General features: G+C 50.6%; 1 protein-coding gene across 9 annotated transcripts in view; it reads left to right on the top strand.

The window, feature by feature from the left end:
- The window catches only part of KLHL18 (kelch like family member 18), a 52,399-nt gene extending 31,724 nt beyond the window's left edge, over positions 1-20,675 (top strand). For 2 of the 9 annotated variants that reach the window (XM_029919083.1, XM_029919085.1), the window contains 8 exons: positions 1,558-1,698; positions 5,663-5,861; positions 8,400-8,560; positions 9,771-9,907; positions 11,498-11,735; positions 14,878-14,982; positions 16,643-16,754; positions 17,478-18,560. In XM_029919083.1, the coding sequence (XP_029774943.1) occupies positions 1,558-1,698; positions 5,663-5,861; positions 8,400-8,560; positions 9,771-9,907; positions 11,498-11,735; positions 14,878-14,982; positions 16,643-16,754; positions 17,478-17,864 (1,480 nt within the window). In that variant the 3' untranslated portion in view covers positions 17,865-18,560. Of the gene's footprint in view, positions 1-1,557; positions 1,699-5,662; positions 5,862-8,399; positions 8,561-9,770; positions 9,908-11,497; positions 11,736-14,877; positions 14,983-16,642; positions 16,755-17,477 lie in introns of all 9 variants that reach the window. The other 7 variants (XM_029919084.1, XM_029919086.1, XM_029919087.1 and 4 more) reach the window with 6 other exon arrangements.
- Positions 20,676-23,919: the final 3,244 nt, after the last annotated feature.

Raw genomic sequence — 23,919 nt, forward strand, 5'->3', positions numbered from 1 at the left:
TTACTGTATGAAGGCTTTATGTAAACATGTCCCATAGAATGCCTTTTTGAGCAAAAGGATGTTTATGTGACTGATTCTATGCAAGTCTATGAATTGAGGCTGTGTTTATAACCTAGGCTGTATCCAAAGACCCACTGCGCACCTACTATGTGCCTGGTGCTGTTCTGAGATCTGGGAATGCAGTAGCAAACAAGACACACACGGTGACTCAGGGCAATGACATTCTTGTTGGAGGAGAAACAATAAACAAAGCACGGACTCTAAAACATCAGCCAGTAACCTGTCATTTGTTGCCTACCTTCTTAATCTCGCAGTGGTGGAACGTAGGGGCAAGGGAGCCAGGAAACTGTGTCATACACTCTGGCTAGTTGAAGGGGATCTACCCCAGCACATGGGGAGGATTTATATACCGACTGCATGGCAGAAATCTCCGGCCAGCTCCTTGTAAGGAGAGACACAGGAGTGGGTCTGCAGGGGTAGTTATGCACTCTCTCCTCTCGGCTCTGTGTCTGAAGGAGTGTGCTCATCACCATGAACAGCCCATGTGCTTCATGTAAAAGAGGTAGACTGAGCACCATCATGTGTGCTGCTGTAGACACTGAGGAACAGCACCGAGAAGACAGCACCTCTGACTGTACCAGCTCTCTAGTTGTAGGCATCTGGCAATAAACATGCACATGCGTTTTATAGCTGGCAATGTGAGAAAAGTAAAGCAAATGAAGGTGGGCGTCTGTGCCATTCCAGGGTAATCAGGGAAGGCTTCTGTGATGAGGTGACATTTGAGCTGAGACCTGAATTGAAGTGACGGAGTGAGCCATCTGGGGAAAGAGACCTCCAAACAGAGGGAACAGCTAGTGCAAAGGCCCTGTGGTGAGAGTGCATTTGTCATATTGGAAAAGAGTGAGGGCTAAGAGTAGAAGGTGATGATGTCAGAGAGCCAGAGAGGGGTCAGACCATATATGACCCTAGAGATGGAATTTGAATTTCATGCTCAGTGGGAATAGAACGGCAGAAAAATTTGTTGGAATCTTCTTTCTGGAAATTTATCTCAAAGAAATAATAAAAAACACTATTCATGATGGCAATACAATGAATGCCATGAGCTATTATGCCTTACCAATAAAGGAAATAAATTGTAGCTTGTTTTCGTGTTGAAATACTATATAGCAGTCACTAAAAATGATAAACATGAAGACATTATAGCAACATGGGAAAGGAATTGATACATATTATATGATTATATCCATACCATCTCTACATGCAGGCAAATGACTGAAAATGAACTTAGAAAAATAACCACTTTTGACTCATTTAGTAGTGAGATAATGGGCACTTGCTTTCTTTAGAATTTTCTGTAATAAAGTTATTCAGGCAATAAAGACAGCTTAAAAAGTAGAATGTGTCTTTGGCTACTGGTGAAGTAATTATTCCTCTCAGATAGATTCTCGAAGGGCATGGGCTAAATGGATTTTTGAGAGCAGCGCACGCATTCTTCAGGTCAGCGTGTCAGCTCGGTCAGGGCCAGAATCTGAAGAGTATCTTTCCTCTTTCCTCTAGCGCCCTGGAGGCTCTGATCAACTTTGCCTACAACGGCCACCTTGCCATTGACCAGCAAAACGTGCAGTCGTTGCTGATGGGGGCGAGCTTCCTGCAGCTGCAGAGCATCAAAGACGCCTGCTGCACGTTCCTCCGAGAACGGTAAGGTCACGCGATGGACCTGGCCCGATTCCGTCCTGGAGTCCCCTGTGAATTCGTTGAGTCTTTGGGGCCTACAGAGTTTCATGAAGGGAGTGAGCCGGGGAGCTTACTCTGCAGAAATAACCTTTCTTCAGATCACTGTCAAACAGTGTCTAGTTCTTTGGGGGGAACCTTGGAGGGACATGATTTACGGACTCCCGCCTGTGCTCTCCCCTGGCCTGACATGTACCTCTTCTTCTGGTCCTCGCTCTTCAGTTTGACCAGCCGCTGACTTAGCTGGCTGTTCTCACCAAGCCGACTGGTTCAGTGCTGCTGCTCCGCAGCCTGTCTCCATCTCTGTGTGGATCCTCCCTGCTCCTTGAATGTCTTGGCCTCTCTTCCCTTCAGCTCTTGAGGAACCTACCCAAATTTCACCTCCTAGGGTTCTCTGTCTCCCTCAGTCCTCCGGAAGCAATCATGGACTGTATCCCTACTTAAGTCCAGTATTTGGTAATGACCTTTGATGACTGAGCAGATAAGAAGGCTCTTCCTTCCCCTCAGGAGGCAGAGCTCTTAGCCACAGGGTAAAATCTGCCTCTTCCCCACTAGAGACTTGAGGGTGCTTAAGTGGTGGGCCTCACTCACACAGGCAGGGAGAAAGCATAACAGGGTCTCTACCTAAGCTTCTGTGATCACAGGTCCCTGGCCTGAAGACCAGCGTTCTTCCCACCTTGGATTTGCCCTCCTGAACCTTAGTGCATCTCTCCCTCTCCCATTCCTGCTTCACCAATCCGGTTCACTTAGCAGCTCTGTGGACCCCGCCTGCTGTCCATGTCCTGCCATGCGGTGCTCTTGGACATCACTGAGCATTGCTTTGTGCAGCTGGTCTTAATAACCATGGTAACGATGCTTAGTACGCGGGGCGCTCTCTGCTGGGCTTAGATGAGCGGTTTCGTCATGAGCTAGGTGGTCCTGTTTCAGGTTTTATGGATAGAGACCATGTAATGACAGCGCAGCACCAGAGCCCAGTGTGACCTTGCCCCAGGATGCAAGCAGTGTGGGGCACACTGTCTTTCCTACTTATTTGTGAGCTGCTGCTGCTGCTGCTTCTTTTTTAAGTTTATTTATTTATTTTGAGAGAGACAGAGACAGCATGAGCTGGGGTGGGATGGAGAGAGAAAATCCTAAGCAGGGTCTGTGCTGCCTGCTGCATAGCCAGATGCAGGGCTTGAACCCACGAACTGTGAGATCATGACCTGAACCAAAACCAAGAGTCAGACACTTAACCGATTAAGTCACCCAGGCTCCCTTCATTTGTGAGCCTCTTAAGGACCCAGACAAGACTCTGTTTATCTCTCTGTCCCTACAGAATGCAGTGATTGATTAGGCACCCTGGAAAGAATGAAGTTGGCCACTCTCACAAGGGGACAGCAGCTCCACCTAGGGGCTTCTGAGGTCATCACTCTCAATACTGGACAATACTGGATAAAGTAGTGTCATCCAAAAAATGCTTAGAAAAGTGACATTTTTCTGTTCAGCCCTACCAGAAAAGCCCACCTTCAACTGAACCGGGCTTCGACATCTAAAACAATGGGAGGTGGGAAGCCTGTCTTTATTCCTTCCCACAGGCTCCAGACACTTGGCCGGCTTTCTATTTTCTTTCCAGTAGTTACCCTCACTGCCTCTGTTCCTTGGAGTGGTTCCCCTAGAACCTGGCCGCAGAGTGTGTTAGGATGTCCCAGCTCCCTCCTTCTACGTTCCCGTATTCAAAGACAAGCACATGGACCTTCCATTGTCAAGGTTTGAGTGCTAATGACTTGAGAGAAATCATTCTGAGCAGGGGAGGAAAAGATAGGCTGTGCCAGGGCACAGAGAAGCTGCAGAACCATCGGGGTTCTTAGGGAAGTCGTTCCTGAAGTCTCTCCAGCTGTTGGGTCTTCAGCCTCTGCTGTTTTTTTTCTTTTATGAGGCTGGGGTTGATTTTTTTTTTCTTGTGGCCCCTCTCCAAGCCTTCAGATGTATGGGTCCCCTTGTGTCTAGGTGAGCACTGGAGTTGTGTATTTTCTAAAACACTCGTCTCAGAACATCAAACACAATAGTCAACAAGTCAGTAACTTATTTAATTCAAGTCACTGCTTCCAGACTCTGATAAAGCATTACATCTTACTGTGGCCTCTTGCTTACAAGCTGTGCCGGCAAGGAAGGAGGTCGTGAAGCAGCCAATGAACGATGTGCATCTGTATCTACCCTTTGGGCTCATTTTCCCTCTTCTCTTCCTGCTACTCCTGAACCGGGCCCTTTCCTGCGTCCCAGCTCTCCCTCCCCCACCAGCTGCCTCACAAGCAGGTTGCCCACATCCCCATCCTCCTCGATGTCAAAGCCCAGTTCTGTGGAAGGTGTTTTGTTCTTAGCACCAAGCCAGTGAGAGACAGGCAAAGACGAGGTGCAGGAGTCCTGACCCTAACCGGAGGGAGCAGATGGGAATGTGGGCCAGCTTCATTCAGTCCCTGCTAGCACTGCTGGAGAAAGGCGTTGTTTGATGACTGAGCTGACATTCTGACCTTGAGCCGTGTGTTCCTCACTGGCCATGCTTCCTTGCTAAGTGTGCTCAGTGCTCATGCTTCCCTGGCCTTTGTGGAAATGCATGTAGGCTCCCAAAGCAATGGACAGACAGAGCCAGTTCAGGAAGGGAAGCAGCAGCTTGTGGAGTTTAGACTGTCCCAAAGCCAGACTCCTGAGACTGCCCTTCAGGTCTGCTGATGGGGGATGAGGTGCTTGTTGATTAGTGAGTATAACTCTGCCTAGAACTTTAAACAACATGGCGGCGGGCATGGGGGGGGAGCAGAGCAAACATTTTGATAAACACCCTCTCCCTTTATGGATGATTATCAGTCAAAAAATCAAAATAAAAAGCCCCACCCCCTAGGATCTCCTGCTGTCACTAAGATTTCAGGACCACGTTGGGCTCATTTGAGATTTTCTCAGATGCAGTTGTAGAAAGAAAACCATTATAAAAATGAAGGCAGCCTCCCTGACTTCAGGTCGGGCACCACACCAAGTGTTTTTGCCACAGTCTTGCTTAATCACGGCCACAGCCTAAGGAGGTGGGTGGCTGTTGTCAGGTGAGGCTTTTTCCAGGTGAGGCTCTTAGTGGCACTTGAGGGGTCTGCCCACACATCACCCGGTGCCATGCAAGGCCCAGATTTACCCAAATGGCCCCACAAGGGCAGGTCTGCCTCGGGGCCTCGGAAACGCACCCAGGCTTCAGCCTCGGCACCACCACTTGCTTGTAGAAGGCTGTGAGCACATTTGTTAGTTTCTCTCAGCCTCAGTTTTCCATCTAACAATGGAGGCGATTACTACTTGGCAGTGCCATTGGAGACTCTGGCCTGGCAAAATCCTGGACTCACCGAAGGTGCTGAGTGGTAGCTGCTGCTCTTTCCTGGTGTCTGAACAATTAGACCCATAGAGCTTCCTGCTATTTAAAAAAGATGAAATAAATAGAATTTTAGATAAATTAGAAAGATGAAAAAGCGGAAAGGTCCTGATGTTAGAGAAGTCATTTCCCCGCGTGGTTGAAAGTCTCAGCCTACAATCCAGCGGCCTCCTGGGGAACAGAGGTGGATGTTCACACAGGCATGCCAGCGCCCGGAGGAAAGCAAAAGGGGGTTCCGGTACGTGCTCTCCTATTCTTCTCCCCTCGGAGCTGCTTCACAGGACTTCCCAGAGAGCGTGTTCCACCTAGACGCACAGAGCACGAGGCCCAAGAAGCAGGGACCTCTGAGGAGAGAAACGGTCTTAATTTTAAACCTGCATAGTTGAGACCCTGCATAGCTATGCCCCTAAGATCACACAGGGAGTTTCCGGCAAAACTGGGTTTTTTTCCATTCCGTAGCACCCCACCCCCCGGAACCAGCCTGAGAATGATCGAATAGAACATTCTCCCACTAAATCTTTTTCTTGTCATCTTTTCTTATGCCACAAGGCTTCACCCTAAAAATTGCCTGGGCGTACGCCAGTTTGCGGAGACAATGATGTGCGCCGTGCTGTACGACGCCGCCAACAGCTTCATCCACCAGCACTTCGTGGAGGTGTCCATGTCTGAGGAATTCCTGGCCCTGCCCTTGGAAGACGTGCTTGAACTGGTGTCTCGGGATGAGCTGAATGTAAAATCCGAGGAGCAGGTGTGTAGACCAGGGCAGCGGTCTGCAGGTTACACGGGGCTGCTGCTCTTGCTGATCCTTGTTTTGAGTTAGTAGTTTTTTAATGAAGATCATGACGTGTGTGTAGCTTGTTTATTGTGGGTTTGTTTCATTATACTACATGTATCTTTCATGAACACTTTGTATCCATGTTAGGTCTAATATTCAGCTGATTTTATCAACGTCGCATTCCTTATTCTTGAGTGTTCAGGTTATTTCCAATAGTTACCATTAGGATAATGCTGTCATGAGAGAATCTTATTCTGAGGGAGAACAGAGCCCTGGGGAGGAATGTGAAGTCGGGAGGGGTTGGTTTGTTTTTTAAGGTGAGGAAATTGACAGGTACATTTGACTGCTGGTGGGAATTTCCCGGAAGAGAGGGACGAGTTGGTGATGTAGGAGAGAAGGGAGAATGGCTGCTGGAACGATGTCCTCAGTAAGCGGGAGGAGGCAGAGTGTAGGGCACAAGGGGTGTGCCTGCTAGAGTGCCAGCCGCGCCAGTCTGCCGCCACAGGGGGCAGAACTGCCACCCCCGCGGCAGCAGGGAGGCAGGGGAGGTGCGGGCTGGGGACGGGGATGCTGGCCGTTTCTGCTGACATTCTCTTCTGGCTTGGTTCTGTTTTCTCAGCTGAGGATGGGGATCGGGAGGAGTGGCCGAAACGTGAGGTGGGATGAAGAGGCACCAGCCCTGTGCGAGCTGGAGAGGAGATGCAGGGTGCTACAGGAAGGAAGAGGCCGTGGTGGGAAGTGGGGCCCCATGAGATTGGCAGTCACAGATTTAGAACGGGCTGGCCAAGTCGGAGGCCTGTGCAACTCTTGACCTCGGGGTTGTGAATTGGATCCCCATGTTGGGTGTACAGATTACCGAAAAGAATAGATAAACAAGAAGAATGGACTGGCCAGCTCTGTCAGCTGCAGAGTGTGGGTGTGGGGTGAGCTTAAAGAGCTGGCCCTCCCGAGTGGAGACTTTCCCCCCAGGTGGGCGTGGCTAAAGGAGATAGGCTCATCGCATGGGCACTGAGGGCGCCCACGTCATAACCCATGGAGCCCGTGCTGGATGAGAGTGAGGAGGAACCAGGCCACAGGGAGCCCTGAGAGGCAGTTTGGGGGAGAGAGAGCAGGGAGCAGTGTCAAGTCTCACTGGCATCAGTTACCGAGCAGAAAGGACCGGAGGCAGCAGCAGTACCGGCAGATTGAAATTGGTGGAAGAGGTGGAGCCTTTGGATGCTCAGACAATCCTCAAAGGACAAAGAAGTCCTCTTCTCAGAGTGGTCAAGAGGAGTGGAATAAATGGGAGTGCAGGGTTTTAGCAGTCAGAGAAGAGCAAAGGGTGACCCTTTAGGTGAGCAGAGGTGGGTGCAAGCGCCTGAAGAGGACTGGGAGCAGATGTTACCTGGAGCAGAGGGAGGTGAGGACTGCACAGGAGAGAGCTCGAATACAGGGGTGAGGCACTCAGACCTGGTCCTGTGGGCACTGGGAACACCACCTGGCGAGGCCTCCACCGGTTCGGGCATTGGGAAACCTAACCAAAGGCCAGGGCAGAGCAGCCTGGGGTGTTTGCCATGGAGACTCCTGGCCTGTCCTGTGAAGTTCTGCTTCAGCAGGAGGAACGCCAGGCTCGAGGAGCTAGCTCATTTCCGTAATGTCAGAAAAGCAGGGGAAAGTGGGCCCTGAGTGTGGCCGCATGGGCCCTGTGATTCACAGGGAAGAGCCCTGTCCCAAGAGCAAGCCCCTCCCTAACCATCCTGCTAATGAGTGTGACCTGGAGCAGCTCAGTTTCATTTGATCAGGGGTTTTAGAGGGATATACCCTTGTGGCTGGAGCTGTTAGGGAAAGCTCCAGAGAACATGGATCTGGAGCCAGGCGTTAAGGAAAGGGAGTGGGTATAGAGGAAGAGGAGGAGATGAGGGGCTTTGGAGGTGAAGGTGGCAGTGTAAACAGAGCCAGCCAGCCTGGGAGAGGGGAGGGAAGAGGGGGCTGAGGAGGGAAGAAGAGCAGGCAGGGTGATGGGATGCAGAAAGGAATGAGGAACCATTGGTAGCTCTTCTTCCATTTTTTTAAATGTTTATTAATTTTTGAGAGAGAAAGCATGAGCAGAGAGAGAGAGGGAGACACAAAATCTGAAGCAGGCTCCAGGTTCTGAGCGGTCAGCACAGAGCCTGACACGGGACTCGAACCCACGAGCTGTGAGATCTTGCCCTGAGCCGAAGTCTCAATTGACTGAACCACCCAGGTGCCTCAGCAGCTTTCCATTAGGAAGGCGTAATGAGCGCCAGGAGCCTATTAGAGTCACTGAGGCTTACGTTTCAAGAGACCGGGCCAAATTGGGCAGCTTGGGGAGATGACAACAGTGGCTTCAGGAGACGAGGAGAGGGAAAGATTGAGGGGCCCGAGGGACTGCCTGAGTACAGGGAGTACAGGGAGTGCAGGGATGGAGACGGGGTGGGGTGGGTGGGGTGCCTGGGGTGTGGCCCCAGGGAGAGAGGAGTTACTGCATAGCTCGCATCTCTGCTATGGCAGGTCTTTGAAGCTGCGTTGGCCTGGGTCAGATACGACCGGGAGCAGAGGGGGCCCTGCCTGCCTGAGCTGCTGTCCAACATCCGCCTGCCCCTCTGCCGGCCCCAGTTCCTGTCGGACCGAGTGCAGCAGGAGGACCTGGTGCGTTGCTCCCACAAATGCAGGTGAGTGAGGGCCAGCCTGCACGGGACGCTGCCAGGGGTCCAGGCAGTGGGGAGAACGTGGCCACTTGGGCTGTTTATGTTCCAACTCAGGGGAGGAAGGATTCAGAGTGGTCAGTCTTAATTTACAGCTTGCAGATTGATCTGCCTTGTGTCTAGAGCCAGGAGAAGCCCAGTCTGACCTCTGGGGCCAAGAACTGTGCCATGAGGGAGCATCAAGGCAGATGAGGCTTCCTCCCCTACGCTCCCTGAGGATTTCTTAGCATCTCCAGGAACTGACTTTGTGGCGACTCCCTGGGGTTCTTTGCCCTCTCCAGTAAACATTAGGGCGCTGGCCTTGGGTGGGTTTGGGCCCATCTAAGTGATGGGCAAGAGGGCGGGGAGACATGTTTACAAGCACCTGAAACTTTCCCCCTGGGTAAATCAGTGCTGACCTGGCACAGCTGAGCTCCCCAAACTGCTCAGAAGGCGGTAGGAAGATCATTATAAAAGCAGAGCAGCAAAAAAAAAAAAATGTTCACCTTCCTCCAAACTGCTTGTCATATTCCCAGGAGGTTTAAAGGATGTCAGTGGCTCTGATGAGCAGTATGAAAGTGTCGAGAAGGGTGGAAGTGTGGCTGCAGGTAGGTGGGACCCCGAGACAGCAGTCTCAAGGGTGCTGTTGAATTTGAACTTCATTCTGTAAGCAACGGGTAGCTATCAGAGGTTCTTAGAAAGACAGCTTGGACTACAAGCTGTGTGGAGGGTGGAGTGCCGAAGCAGGACTGGAGGCAGAGAAATCCATCAGGAGCAGTCGGCTTCTGCTGCCACGGTCTCAGTGAGCGTAACAAACTGCAGGGTGCGAGCCATAGGGATAGGAAGAGCTGGGTCTCCATGGTGACAGGATGCAGGCTGCTTGTTGAACCTTCCCAGTGCCAGCTGCTGTGGCCACCACCCTGTTCTTCTGTCAGGTGTGTGCTGGTTAGAGGATACTCACTCTGATTACACCAGCTCACGTGGGCTCTGCTCCCCCTGCCTCTCCAATTTTGAGCATGTTTCAATAGCTGTGTATGATTTCCCCTGGACTCACTTTGGGTCAAAACCAAACCTTCCAGAAGGCTTCTTCTTCCATGTTTCCCCTGCAATTGAGGGTGGGGAAGCCAGGCTTGGAAATACACATACAGACCACATGGGGAGAACATCCCCTGTTGTAACATCTTGTGCCTTGTTCCAGGGACCTGGTAGACGAAGCAAAGGACTATCACCTCATGCCAGAGCGCCGGCCCCACCTGCCGGCATTCAGAACCAGGCCTCGCTGCTGCACGTCCATCACTGGCCTCATCTACGCCGTGGGGGGCCTCAACTCAGCAGGTATCTTGCAGCTCCCCTTTGCAGCACCCTGTCTTGGACTTCACGGATGAAAAAACACCGAACAACTTAGCCTGGCCCACTGGTCCCCCTCCCTCGTGTGTCACCACCCTGGCAGCTCTTACACAGTCAGGTTTTGATTTGGTACAGCTGTACTGCAGTTAAAGCATGTCAGGGGTTAAGACTATTGAATCAGAATATCAGAGCTAAATACCAGCCCTGGATGGAATTCAGTTAAACACCCAGTTCTGTTACCAACCTAATCACATTTGGTCATATGGCTCTCTGGGGTTAGACTATGACAATGTCATCATGAGAAGGAAAATTCTCCAAATACATAGAGTCTGCCACTATCGACAATACTGGTTTCATGTCTTACCTCCAAAGAAATGTGCACATGCTTCAGAGTCCGTATGTTATTGGCAGCTCTTACACAGTCAAGTTTTTAGGAAAGCTTGTGGGGAGGACCCCTGCCCTCCTGCTGGCCCAAGCATTGCTGCAGGGCAGGAGAGATTTGTAATGTGGATTATGTGGTGTTTTTTTTTAATGTCTTTATTTTGAGAGACAGAATGATTGGGGGAGGGGCAGAGAGAGGGAGACACAGAAGGAAGCAGGCTCCAAGCTCTGAGCTAGTGGTCAGCACAGAGCCTGACATGGGGCTCGAACCCACGGACTGTGAGATCATGACCTGAGCTGAAGTCAGGGGTAACCGACTGAGCCACTCAGGTGGCCCTGTGATGTGGGTTTGTAATGTACTGCCTGAATCTTTTCGGTATAGTGACACAAGGCTGTCATCTCCCAGGTGAAGCCCAGGCCTTTTCACAAACCTGGGCAATTTCATTTTTAGTTAAAGGTTAATGAGAGGTGGGTACAAGTCTCTGCTGCTTGTTAACCATGTGACCTGGAGGAGGGTCGTCCTCAACCAGTACCCCCTGAAGGGTGTGGAAGGGTGTGGAAGGTGTGAGGTGCCCCACATCGGAATGACCACCACCGGGAGGGGGCATTGTCTTATTTAATCCCCAAAACAAACAAACCTGTTGTAAAAAGGTAAGCTTCGAATCATCATTCTTGGCTCCTATAACTACTATTTATTGAGAACTTAGTATGTACTAGAACTATGCTAGGTGCTTTGCCTGTTCTGTCATTTGATCCTGACAACCAAGCTGCCACAGAGATTATCTCTGTGTCACAAGTGCGAATAGAAGATAAGAATACAAAGTATCTTGTCCAGGGTCACATGGTCACATGCTAGTAAGTGAAAGTCAGCAGGGGCACGCTGGCCCTTCCCTGTGGGCATGCCTCCTGCTCTGGGGAGATAGTGTGCCCATTTCCCTTGACCTTTGGCTTTAAGCAGCTGGGATACCTCACTGCAGTTGTAAAACCGCCTTCTCTAGAAAGTTAATGCCTCTTGTCTGATTCTGATTTTCCTTGAAGAATTAGGTTTGAGGTTAACACAGCTGAAATGTCTTAGTGGGCCCATCTGGCTTGAGTAATTCTGTGGGAAGAATTGATAGAGTCAAGTCAAACGTTCCATAATCAATGCCCAACAGCCGTGATCTAAACACGTGGTCTCATTTGTTTTAATTTGAGTAGCAAATTTTTATGCAGGTGACTCCCTGAATGTGGTAGAAGTATTCGACCCCATCGCCAACCGCTGGGAGAAGTGCCGTCCCATGACGACAGCCCGCAGCCGCGTCGGTGTGGCTGTGGTGAACGGGCTTCTGTATGCCATCGGCGGGTATGACGGCCAGCTACGGCTGAGCACCGTGGAGGTCTACAACCCAGAGATGGACACATGGACCAGAGTGGGGAGCATGAATAGCAAGAGAAGGTATCCTGGAAGCCACTTGTGCAGCCCAAGCATACCCACTGAGCACCTGGGGGGCGTCATGTGCGACAAGCAGGGGCACATAATGATGTAAACACAGGCCGGCCTAGGGATTCCCTGCGGCCAGGCCAGCCACGGCCAGCACCTCCTGGGAATCAGCCCCCCATCTGCTTTAAAATCTCTGCCTTGTCCTTTGAGGAACCTGGGGGGATGAGACAGGCGGAAGTTGTATTACTATTTAAGTGTCAGATAAGGGCAGAAAATGTATGTTATGGAAGATTCGAGAAGGGAAAGAAACTGGATGGGAACGTCTGGAAGATTTCAGGGAAGAGGGGGGATTAAGGTCGACATTGAAGAATGAGTAGGATTTCACTTTATTAGTGATAAGAGGAGGTGAGAGGTGTTGTCCTTTATACTCTCTTTCCCCCCACGTCTCTGCCACACGCATGCTTCCGCTACCCCGAGGGGCATGTGAACACAGCAATGTGCTTTACTTCAGGGCCGCCGCCCCCAGGCGTGAGCACATAGGTATTTGTGAGGTGACCCAAGTGTACGTCTCTTAAGACCCTCCAGACACTTGTTTCCTCCATCACTTGCCTGCTCAGATTCCCTGAAGGAGTGTCCGAGGGCATCCGAATAGCACCTCCGTTCAGCCTTCTTAGTGCTGAAGAGGCGGGTGGCCTCTTCCCTTACACCAGGCGTGTATGGGTTATATGTGCACGGTTGGACGGTGAGGCTCTGGAGCCGGAGGGGATAACTGGACAAGTTCTTGTGTTCTTCTGCTCCTCCGTGGGGCCACCCGGATCAGCGGTTTCCAGTGGCACTCTGCTTTCTCTTCCGGGGCTGAAAGAGGAGAGGAAGTAGCCCCTACCCGTATAACCAGAACAGTTCTGCATTTCTCTTTCATAAACGGAGCTTCCTTGACAGATGCCCAACTCTCGGGGGAAAGTTACGTGAATTATGTTTGAAAGGGACAGTTTGAAAACCACTGGAGCAGATGCTCTGCTTTGGGTTTTCTGCTTGTAAGATCAAGTGACTGCATGAGTGGTGAGGAGGAAGAATCGGGGTGGGAGACGTTTGCCACGTAAAAGTGTCAGGCCAGAGGCTCACGTGCCCCTGTTGTGCAGTTAGTGTGTGGCTTGAGCCAGGAGGAATCTACCTCTGTAACAATAGGCCCAGATTCACAAAGGGTCAAATTAGGATTGTTTGGGAAAAATAAAATTTGTATACATGATCTGCTCCTCCCGAGACCCTGAGCTAACAGGCTTGTGGTTTCTTTCTCCCCCTCTCCCTGCCTCAGTGCTTCCCTTTTCGGCCCCCTGGGTGCTTTGCAGCCTTCTGTGGCCTTGAATGACTCATTGCTCCATTTCCCCAACCCTGAGTGCCTTTTTTGCTTTCACTGCAACCACTTGTTCGTCCTTGCGTGTCTGCTCTGGGCAGCTGCCTTTAACGTCCCTGGGTTTGGGGTGCTGTCCAGGAGGAGGGTCCCCTGGGCATCCCCTTCCCTCACTGGAGTTAATGCCCTGTTATTAGTAGAGCGGATCCAGCTCCATTTCATCCCTGTTAAATTACAGGCTGTCTAAAAATGTTCTGAGTCCCTTCTCTCCTGACACCCCACATGGCTGTCTGTCTTGCCAGTTGGTGACAAACTCCTCCCGCCATCAGCCCTTCCCTTCGCCTGCAGGCTTTCCCTTCTGGACCATTCCAGCCCACGCTGACCAGCGAGCCCCCTGGCCCCTTCACGCTGGTCTCTACCATTTAATTGTCAGTTAACCTGATGCAGTTTTGTGGTACCTCTTTTCTCATATTGCTGTTGAACCCCTTCCTGTGTTGTTCCTTATGTCTGCTTCTAGAAAGATGGTGCTATGTCTAGTGAATTTGTGGTCTTCCCACAGTCCTTGCCTGAGGCAAAATTTCTTGTCCTCTTTTAGGCTGGTTCAGGAGGTTCTGTTACCGTGTCCCTCAAAGGGGCATTGCATGGGGTCAGTTTGATTTTACATTTGAAAGGTGGCAGTGAGCCCGGTATATTTTACTTTCCTGTTTGTCACCCACCCAGATTCATTTTTAATTTTCTCCAGCATCAGATTTGAAAACAGTGAATCAGGCAGCTTGGCACTTGTGTTTCTCATGAGGCTTTATGTGGGACAGAAGATTACGTGATTATGCCAGACCACTGGGTCTTCAGTCTGAGGAGAGCGGGGCACGGTAGACAGCAGAGGAGTGGCCTTGTCTCATTTAGATCCGAGGCCTCGGCCTGGGCAACCTGGAGACGCACCCGACCTCCAGAGCCGTGTGCGGTGTACAGCGTGCTGTGTGCAGTGGAGACGGTGGGGCCTCCTTGCAGGGTGTGGTGAGCGTGGGAAATAGCAAGCTTCGAGTGCCTGCCCTGTGTCATAAGTGCACAACAGGAGACTAACGTCACCCATGGAGACGAAGTAGGGGCCTTCAGGGCCACATCTGTCATGAAAGACATCTGTCAAACTTCACAGCGAACTGAATAGGAAAATTAGGCTAACACAACAAACATATATTGAAGGCCTATCACGTACAAAGCACCATGCTAAGCACTGTCAGAGTCACACAGAGGAAGACTTCCAGGAGTCCCCGCTTGTTGAGAAGTGACAGGTGGCTCTCCAGTACCCCCAGGTGCCAGAATGTAGCACCTGCGGGTGGAGCTTTGGCTTGCTCGGCACCATGAATCTAGTGCCTGGGATGTGACCCTCTGAGTGCCTCATGGGGTCCAAGGAGTGAGTGAGTGAGTGACCATGACCGAGCTGTGGTAAAGAAGCTGTCCCTGGTGGTGAGGGGCGGGAGGGGCGGACTCTTGCTGAGGGATGCAGGATCGCTTTTTGAGCAGGAGAGAGAGGAATTTGACCTGGGCCTCAAAGGCAATGAGACCTCAAGCATAGCCAGGTGGAAGGTGAGCAGATCAAGGACTGAGAAGGGGCCCCGGAGCGAGCCCTGGCAGGGTACCACACGGCAGCTTCTTTCCCCTCTAGTTTCACACCTTCATGTAGTCACACATATGGGATTTAGGTCTGCTCTAGGAAGAGGCAGTTGATAGTTTGGTTTATCCCTCTGGGAGCATGAGAAGCTGGCCCTGGAAGTCTGAGGCCCCTTTGGATGACAGCTCTGTCTTTTTCAGTGCCATGGGGACGGTTGTGCTGGACGGGCAGATCTACGTCTGTGGGGGCTACGATGGCAACTCTTCTCTCAACTCTGTGGAGACCTACTCACCCGAGACAGACAAGTAAGGACTCGGGCTCCCCTGGGACAACTTGTTAAACAGAGGGTGTAAGGAATTAGACCTACAGGATAGAGAATATCCTACTTGCCTTTTTGGCCCGTATAGTACCTTGCACATAGGTATTTAATAACTTTTGGTTACATGAATGAAGGACTGAATCGATTTTTTTTTTAAGTAAGTTCTGCACCCAACATGGGACTTGAACTCATGACCCTGAGATCAAGAGTTGCATGCTCTATCAATTGAGCCACCTAGAATTATTTTATTTAGTTTTCTAATTTTTTTAATTTGAGAGAGAGAGAGGCAGAGGGGGAGGGAGAGAATCCCAAGCAGGCTCCACTCAGCATGAAACCTGATGTGGGGCTCGATCCCATGACCCTAGGATCATGACCTGAGCCAAAGTCATGAGTAGGATGCTCAACCAACTGATCCACCCAGGCACCAATGAATAAAATTTAAAAACAAATAGTCTAGTAGATAGTTGGAAATGTTTACTTAATTGTCTATACCTCTTTGTTAAATCAGCCCATTTTAATGGAAGTGCAGGTGAAAGAGGATAAGGAATGAACAACACTTTCTAAAGTAGGATAGGTATGACTTGGGTAGGACGTCATTTAACGGGAAAAAAAGTTATATGGTCAAATAAGGTTGGAAGACATTGATGTCTGTACCACTAGAGTTCTTATCTTTCCATAAAACATACTAATATTTTAAAGACTGAAAAACTCTCCAGTAAAGAAATCTGTTTCATCTCATCTTACATAATGCCTCTCACCATCTTCCTTTATGGAATACTCTTTGGAAAACAACCGGCAAGGTTAGCCTGAATTTTTCATTTCAGTTTTTGAATCTTCTCAAAAGCCAGTTAGTTGAATGGATTCATCAGAATGCTTTTCAGCCAAGGTTCCATTCACTTAACGAACTTACTGTTGCATCAGGCAGCAGGCTGGGTGTCTGAGATCCCAGCAGCTGGTCTGCGGGGGCCACGGGTGCATCATGATCATCCTGCCCTGGGGGCGTCTGTTTGGCGCTCTTGGGCACGGGGTGGGGAGCACCTTCATCTTTACCATGGCTGGCAGCGAGAGGCAGGGTGGCAGGGTTGACTTCTGAGACAAGTGGGATAGTGGGAGATGCAGATCATGGGCAGGGAGAAAAAAACTGTGTAGGGAACTGGGACTCTGCCCTGGAAAAGACAGCAAGGAGCCACTGCCAGGGCGTGCTGCACGGGGTCAGGATGGGGGGTGGGTCTGAGAGCCAGGCCACCTGTAAGGAGGCTGCGGCCAGCATCCAGGTGAGAGGCCCAAGCGAGGGCAGCAGTACTGGGGCTGGAACGAGCCATGACTACAAAGCAAACCAGCTGGGACTTGGTGACCACAGGAATGTTGAGGATGAGGGAGAAAAGGCCATGACAGCACTGCATCTGAGTGTGGCAGCTACGTGGCTGGTGGCCCCATGAACAAGACCGGGCAGTGCAAAGGAGGAGCAGATCTGCAAAGGAGAGGGTCCTTGTTTGGGACGTGCTGATTTTGAGTGCCTGCAGAGGTAGGGAGATTGTCCGGGGCAAGAAGGAACGTTCCACGGTTCACCCCAGTCCTGAGCTGTTTTGGGAGGACAGCAGTGCCGAATCTCATGGCCTCCCTCCTCCTCTGGCTCTTCCCCGAAGGTGGACGGTGGTGACCCCGATGAGCTCAAGTCGCAGTGCCGCTGGGGTGACGGTGTTTGAGGGCAGGATATATGTGTCGGGTGGCCACGATGGTCTGCAGATCTTCAACAGTGTGAGTCTGGGCTCCCCCTGGGCTAAGAGGGCACCCACTCCTTCCATCTTGGAGAATGATTTTGAAAGCCAGTTCTTCAGAAGAAACTCAGCCTTGCTGTAGCTGGGTAAAGCGTTATCTAGTGAGGATTCAGGGCATCTGTCACGTGCTCTGAAATTCTTCCGAGAATGGGAGCCAGCACGCACAAAGGAGGGGTAGAGTATAGCCATGTCAGCCCCGCCCCCACCCTGTCAAGGTCAGGAACACTGCATGGGACCTGGCAAAACCCCTCCCCAATTATAGACTGTGAATTTGCAAACAGTTGTATTCTGGATGATTTGTTTGAAATTGCATTTATTCTTTAAAAAAAACAACAACAACACCTCAACCTCCATCTAGTGGTAGATCCATGGAGTTGGTCAGTGCTGTGGTGGAACGCACTCTGGACAAGTGTCAGGAGACCCTGGGCTCGTCCCGGCACTGTCATTACATAGCAGTGTATCCTTGGGCCACCCCTTTGTTCCCTGAGATGTAAAAGACAGGAGTCAGATTAGGTGATCTCTCTCCTGTCCCTATAAGCCCCAAAGCAGGTGCGCAGCCGAGGAAACAGGGCATCGGAGCCAGAGCATACACTGGCCTCTCACTGGAGTCTGACACCGTGCGGGTCACCGAGCCCCACGAGGTCGCCTTGCAGACTGAACTTCGGCTTTGACGCCTGTGCCTATGCCTCTGTCCCCGATGCAGGTGGAACACTACAACCACCACACAGCCACCTGGCATCCAGCGGCCGGCATGCTCAACAAGCGCTGTCGGCACGGAGCCGCCTCCCTGGGAAGTAAGATGTTCGTCTGTGGGGGCTATGACGGCTCCGGCTTCCTCAGTATCGCTGAGGTATACAGCTCCGTGGCAGACCAGTGGTGCCTGATCGTCCCCATGCTCACGCGCCGGAGTCGGGTCTCCCTGGTGGCCAGCTGTGGGCGTCTCTACGCCGTGGGGGGCTATGACGGACAGTCAAACCTGAACTCGGTGGAGATGTATGACCCAGAGACGGACCGCTGGACATTTATGGCCCCCATGGCGTGTCACGAGGGAGGGGTTGGTGTGGGCTGCATCCCCCTCCTCACCATCTAAGGCAGAGGAGGGCATGTGGCGGGGTAGGGATCTGGTACAGATTCAGGCACTCCCTTCCAGGGACAGGCCCCCTCAGGAGAGGCAGTAGACCAGGGGATGGGGTGAACATGAGCTTGCTGAAGGTACAGCCTTCCAGGTGCTCACAGCCTCCCTCACTGTGCTGTGCTCATGAACTTCAAGCCTAGGTCACCAAGGTGCACAGTGTGGGACCGAGCCCTGCTGGGTTCCACAGCTGGTGGCATGGGACTGCCTTGCTGGTCCACGCATACACAGGCTCCATCCAAGTCCGGCTCTCACCTGCCACTTGCGGAAAGCCTGCCATCTGACGCTCTTCCTCGCCTGCTGTTCTGGCCCCGCGGTGGCCAGTTTGCAGTGGGGTAGCTGTAGTGGCCAAGACCGCCGGAAGCCAGGGTGTGGCTGGGGAGGAAGACACGCCCAGGGACTCTCGTCGCCACAGTGACCTGCTGTTGCACACAAGCACCTCCCTCTTCCATCTTAAGGCACAGAGGACTTTGTCTTCATGGCTGGGTGACCAGGGAGAGCAGCAGCTTTTCCTGTATTGAGTTTTGGGATTTCAGCAAGGTCTTTTTCATCTTGTTCAGGAGTAATGGAGAAAAACAGATGCTTGAAAGAAACCGAAGGAAATTCAAACAATGAAACGCGTGAAAGAAACTGGAAAGAAAAATACCTTTCTTTAAGTGAACATTTTCTGTGAGTAGAAGACATTAAAAGACACTGAAGGCAAATATGAGTTTAAATGGAAAACTGCCCACCATGAAATAGGGCAGCATCCGCTCCCACATTCGGGTCCCAGGGTCCTGAGGCCTGGCACAGCACTTGGGGTTGCCTCTGAGCCCTCATGTGTCTGGGGTCAGTATGCTTTCCACTGGTCCTCTAGCAAGGTGCTCTTGGGGTTTGTACTCACACCCACCATCAGAGGACTTTTTTAATTGTAGGCTTAGTGAATCAGTTCAATTACGGCTACTATTCTAGGGGGGGAGTTCCCAGCTGGTTGCCAGAGGCTCCAGGTGCCCCTATGGTCACCTCCCACTGCCGCCATGGCACTCACTCAGACTCCCCGCCCTTCCTTTCATTCTTCATGACCAGCAAGGAAACAGCAGGTCTGGCAACATTCTGGCCCATCTATCATTGGGTAGTTTTCCTCATTGTGATGCTTCTGGGGCACATTGACCATTTGTACCTCTAGAACCTAACCAGGGACTTGGTCCTTCCACCATCCATGGCTGGCTTGGTCCAGTAGCCTCGTCTACCCTCCTGTCCGCTGCTTCTCCATCCACTTGCCAATTCCAGGGGTCTGGCCTCCTCCAGCCCATGGCTGACTGACCAGCAAGGTGGACCTTTACACTCAAGCAAAGCTGACGTTATGACAAAGAACTAAAGGCCGAAAGAATCTCTTGCTGCTGCAAAGAACAGATTTTATATTTCTTCCTCTGATCTTAGCAAATGACCTCTTGAAGAGACTCCATGCTCCTTCCTCCTCCTCCCTGAACGGGGCCTTGATGTCACGCAGCAGGGCCCGAGCAGGAGGACACTTCTATTCCAGTGCACTGGGCAGTGGGGCTGTGCGTCAGCGGCTGCTTCCAAAATCAGTTTTCTAAACTGCTTCCAGCACAGACTAAATGAGGCCACAGATCCTTTAATGCAGGACTGGGTCTTCAGACCCCATTCTTCTCGCGGCTGGCCTCCTGTCCTTGCTGCCTACCTGGGGTGGCCTGGAAGCCTGTTCAGAAAGGCACAGTGTGCAGCCTGAGACGTCTTTCCCACCCCAACACCACAAGGTTTACGAGTGTGTGCAATCGCCACGTATCCAGAGGGATGTACCTTTTGTTACCTGCCACTTAGGAGCCAGGTTTCTGCTACAAGCACTTGAAAATGATGTTTTTATTTTAAAAGACCCAGCAATCTGATATAGTTTAGCCTGGGCTCATGGTGGAGTCCCAGTGTTTCTCTCTCACTCCCTCTGGGTTTGCCTACTGAAGTAGACTCAGAAAGTGGTTGGGTCTGCGTTTCCTGTTAGAGAGGAGTGTGTCAGTGCCCATCTTATCAGAAGGCCTTTTGTGAACTAGAAGCAGTCCTGGCCAGCCCGGATTGTGCAGGGGTTAAGGATCAGTCAGTGGGCTAACGAGGGGGCCTCCTGGGTCCTCCTGATGCCGGCACAGATGTTGCCATTGAGGCTGATAGATGATTTCCCCACCATCTGCTGCTCTTGTACTGGCCTTCCTGAGTCCACTCCCCACTCCTGGTGTGGAAGTTAACACTGCAGCACCCGGGCCTGCGCTTTGATCTGGGTGGGCTGTGAGCACTCGAGCCAACACCAACATTTTCACACTCTTCCAGCTGTCGCTTCCTTGGCCTGAGGGGTGTATCTGTAAATGGCTGGGCTGGCTCTTAGGTGTTGGAGACTTTCCAGTGCCCTGTGAAAAGAAGAGTCCTCACCCAAGGATGCTGTGAAAAGCGTGTGACTGGGAGGTAGGAGAGATGTCCTGGTCAGTGGACCTTGGGTCCAGCTCAGCTGTGAGCACGAGCCTGCAACGCTCACTGTCCTTGGGCGTTTCCCCTGCTCAGATAACACACACAGCCTTTTGGGTTTCACCTGAGATCAAAGCCAGGATGGGAGCTGAAGACCAGCCTTTTGACTCGGCCACAGAGTGGGAGTGGATAGAAATTCTGCTCCTCCCCCCACCCCCGGCAATTTAACCTTTCCCAGAAAAATCTTATTTCCTTATATTTATAGAACGCATGTCTTTTGTGTTAAGAAACCAAAGAAAAATAAAAAGTATACCCCTAATATCTTCTTGTCCTTTCTTGTTTTATTTTTAAAATATTAGAAGTAAATCATATTCTTATTGCAGTTCAGTGAAAAAATATATCGGACAAAGTAAAAACATTCCTGTGAAAATAAGGAAAGAGCCAGATGTATAGCAAAAGCAGTCTTTGGAGAGGCACATGTATGTTTTATTTTATAAGAATGAGTGTGGGTGAAAAATACGCAACAGGCTTTACGAGCATGTTGTGTTTACTTGCCGCTGTCCGCATCAGCACTCTTCTTGGATTTCCCCTTTTCTTCACTCAGTGCCGTAAAACGCCAGAGTTCGCTGGCGGAGTGTGGCTGGCCTGCCGACTGCCGGGAGCCCAAACGTCCGGCTCCTTAAAACTCTGGGCCAGAGGTGCTTAACTTCGGTGCACATAAAACCCCTTGAAAATTCTTAAACCACACATTGATTCGCAGATCCCACCTCTGGGACCTAGGGCTGGGGTGCAGCTCGGGGACGCTGGTGCAGGCAGGTCTCCATGGTGGTCTGTCCGCTTCTCAGAGTGTGAGAGAACGGGCCCCCTGTGTTTAGTTTCCACTTCTCCAAGTACAGCCACAGTCCAGAGCTGCCTTCCCGAGATTACACCCTGGCCACTGTGGTTGCGGATGTCATGAAACTCTTCATTCACACTTTCCCGAAAGTCAGCTACGGTCAGTCTTGTCCACTGGGTAAGGATTATGCTTGAGTAGCAGCTTTTATATTTCAAGACTTTAGAAGGGTAGGTCTCTCCCACATACATGCCACCAGCACGTTTCACACATAAACACTATTGATTCTCACCAGGTCCCCTCAGGAATCCCCACAGGGTAGGTAGCGTGACTCATTTTAGCTTCAGAAAGGCTGAGTAACGACCCGATTCATCAGCTAACTTGTAGTGTTGTCAAGAATTGGGACCAGATTTCCACTCAGTCCAGCTTGCCCGAAGGGAACAGCGTCTGACCTTTACAAGCAGCAAGTCCATCCAGCCTCCTGCTGTGTGTGGAGGGCCGTTGCCCAGTACCATGATGGACCTTGGAGAAGCAGACTAGGCCAGTGAGGAAAAGAACTCACTGGATTATAGAGGCAAGCACCCTTGTGCTGAAGCAGAGGAATCCAGATAGTCGGCTGGCTCTGTGCCATGGGAGAAAAATCGGCTGCCTCTAAAGTAAGAGCTGCCCTTTCCACGTAACCTACACCCTCTTGCTCAGAACCATAGGACCCGTGGGTGAAGAGTGCGCTGTGACCTTTGTTCAGCTAGACTCATCTGCTTGACTCCCCATGTCCTTACGTTGTTCCGTGGACTCCTCTCCCCTCACAGCCAACAGCAGAACGCGCTGCTCTTCACCCCAGAGCTGTTTTCTGCTGCTGCTCACGATCACGTAATATGATGCCACCGAAAACTGACAAGTTTTCGCACAGTTCTCATAGTGATTACGCAGACTTGCTGTTCCCAATTTCATCTTTAGTGGTACGTAGATATTTTTCTCTCTAATGCAGCTCAGTTCCCTATTCTCTTTTTCTACTAGCTTTGCAGTTCAGGATAAAAACCCAAACTCCATAGCATTTGTCATTTGTTTAGCATGGCACAGAAGGCCACCATGATCTGGCAGTTTTTCCCACTCAGCTTCCCTGAAATCATCCTTCAGGGTGTCGGTTTAGATGTCACCCCTCCAGGAGAGCATCCCTCGTCAGCCTGGTGCCCCTTCTCTGTGCTTGTCCCCACTCTATCCCACCAGGGCAATGGCCTGTTTGCTTGCCTTACCTGGTGGATGGTGTCTTTTGTTGTATACCCGGCACCAAGCACATAGAGGAGGCGCAACAATTATGTTTCTTAAACTTGAGGACACTTGGGTGTATCAGATTCAAAGGTTACCTAATCATGCTTCTCTATTATTCCTCCATCTCCCATCACTGAGTTTTTCATAGTTTTATTGAGGCATAATTTGCATACCTTAACACTGACCCATTTGAAGTTCTCAATGATTTTTATATGGAACTGTCCAACCATTACCACTATCCCATTTTAGAATATTTTCATCATTTCAAGAGTTCCCTCATGCCTGTGTGCAGTTAGTCCCCCCCCTTCACCCTCATCCTCAGGCCACTGCTATTTTGCTTTCTATCTCTATAGATTTGCCTATTCTGGACATTTCATATACACGGAGTCATATCATGTAGTCTTTTGTGTCTGACTTCTTTAGAATGTTTTTGGGGTTCATCTATGCTGTGGCACCTATCAGTAGTTTGTTTCTTTTATTGTTCCTGGATAGTATTCCACTGCAAGGATATACTTTATTATTTTTTTTCACTAATTGATGAGTATTTAGATTGTTTCCAGTTTGTGGCTATTATGAATACTACTACTATGACGTACAAGTCTTCACGGACACACATCTTTATTCCCCCTGAGTGGATTCCTAGAAGATTGCTGTCACATGGTAAGTGTATGTTCATCTGTGTAAGAAACTGATGAGTGTTTCCAAAGTAGTACCATTCTACATTCGCATCAGCAGTGTATGAGGGTTTGGGTTTTTCCACAGTCTTGCCAGTCTTGTAATGGTCTCTCTTTAATTATAACTGTTCTTTTGTTTGTTTGTTTTGTTTTCTAATTTTTTTAATGTTTGTTTATTTATTTATTTTTTATTTTTTTTTTTAATTTGAGAGACAGAGAGAGACAGCGGGAACAGGGGAGGGTCAGAGAGAGAGGGAGACACAGAATCCAGGCTCCAGGCTCTGAGCTAGCTGTCAGCACAGAGCCTGACGCGGGGCTCGAACCCACGAACCGTGAGATCATGACCTGAGCCGAAGCCGGACGCTTAACCAACTGAGCCACCCAGGCGCCCCAATGTTTATTTATTTTTGAGAGAGAAAGCACACATCTGAGCAGGGGACAGGCAGAGAGAGCCAGATGCACAATCCAAGGCAGGCTCCAGGCTCTGAGCTGTCAGCACAGAGCCCAACACAGGGCTCAAGCTCATGAACTATGAGATCATGACCTGAGCTGAAGTCAGACACTTAACCAGCTGAGCCCCTTAATATAACTGTTCTAGTGGATGTGAAGTGGCATCCCTCTGTAATTTTAATTTGCATTTTTCTGACCATTAAAGATGTTGAGCATCTTTTCATGTGCCTGTTAGCCATATATTTAGTGAAATATCTATTCAAATCTGGCCCTTCTTAAAATATTTTTAAATTTTTTTTAGAGAGAGAAAGAGCGTGAGCAGAGGAGAGTGGCAGGGGGC

Source organism: Suricata suricatta, chromosome 12 (genome assembly GCF_006229205.1).
Source record: "Suricata suricatta isolate VVHF042 chromosome 12, meerkat_22Aug2017_6uvM2_HiC, whole genome shotgun sequence".
Classification (NCBI taxonomy): domain Eukaryota; kingdom Metazoa; phylum Chordata; class Mammalia; order Carnivora; family Herpestidae; genus Suricata; species Suricata suricatta.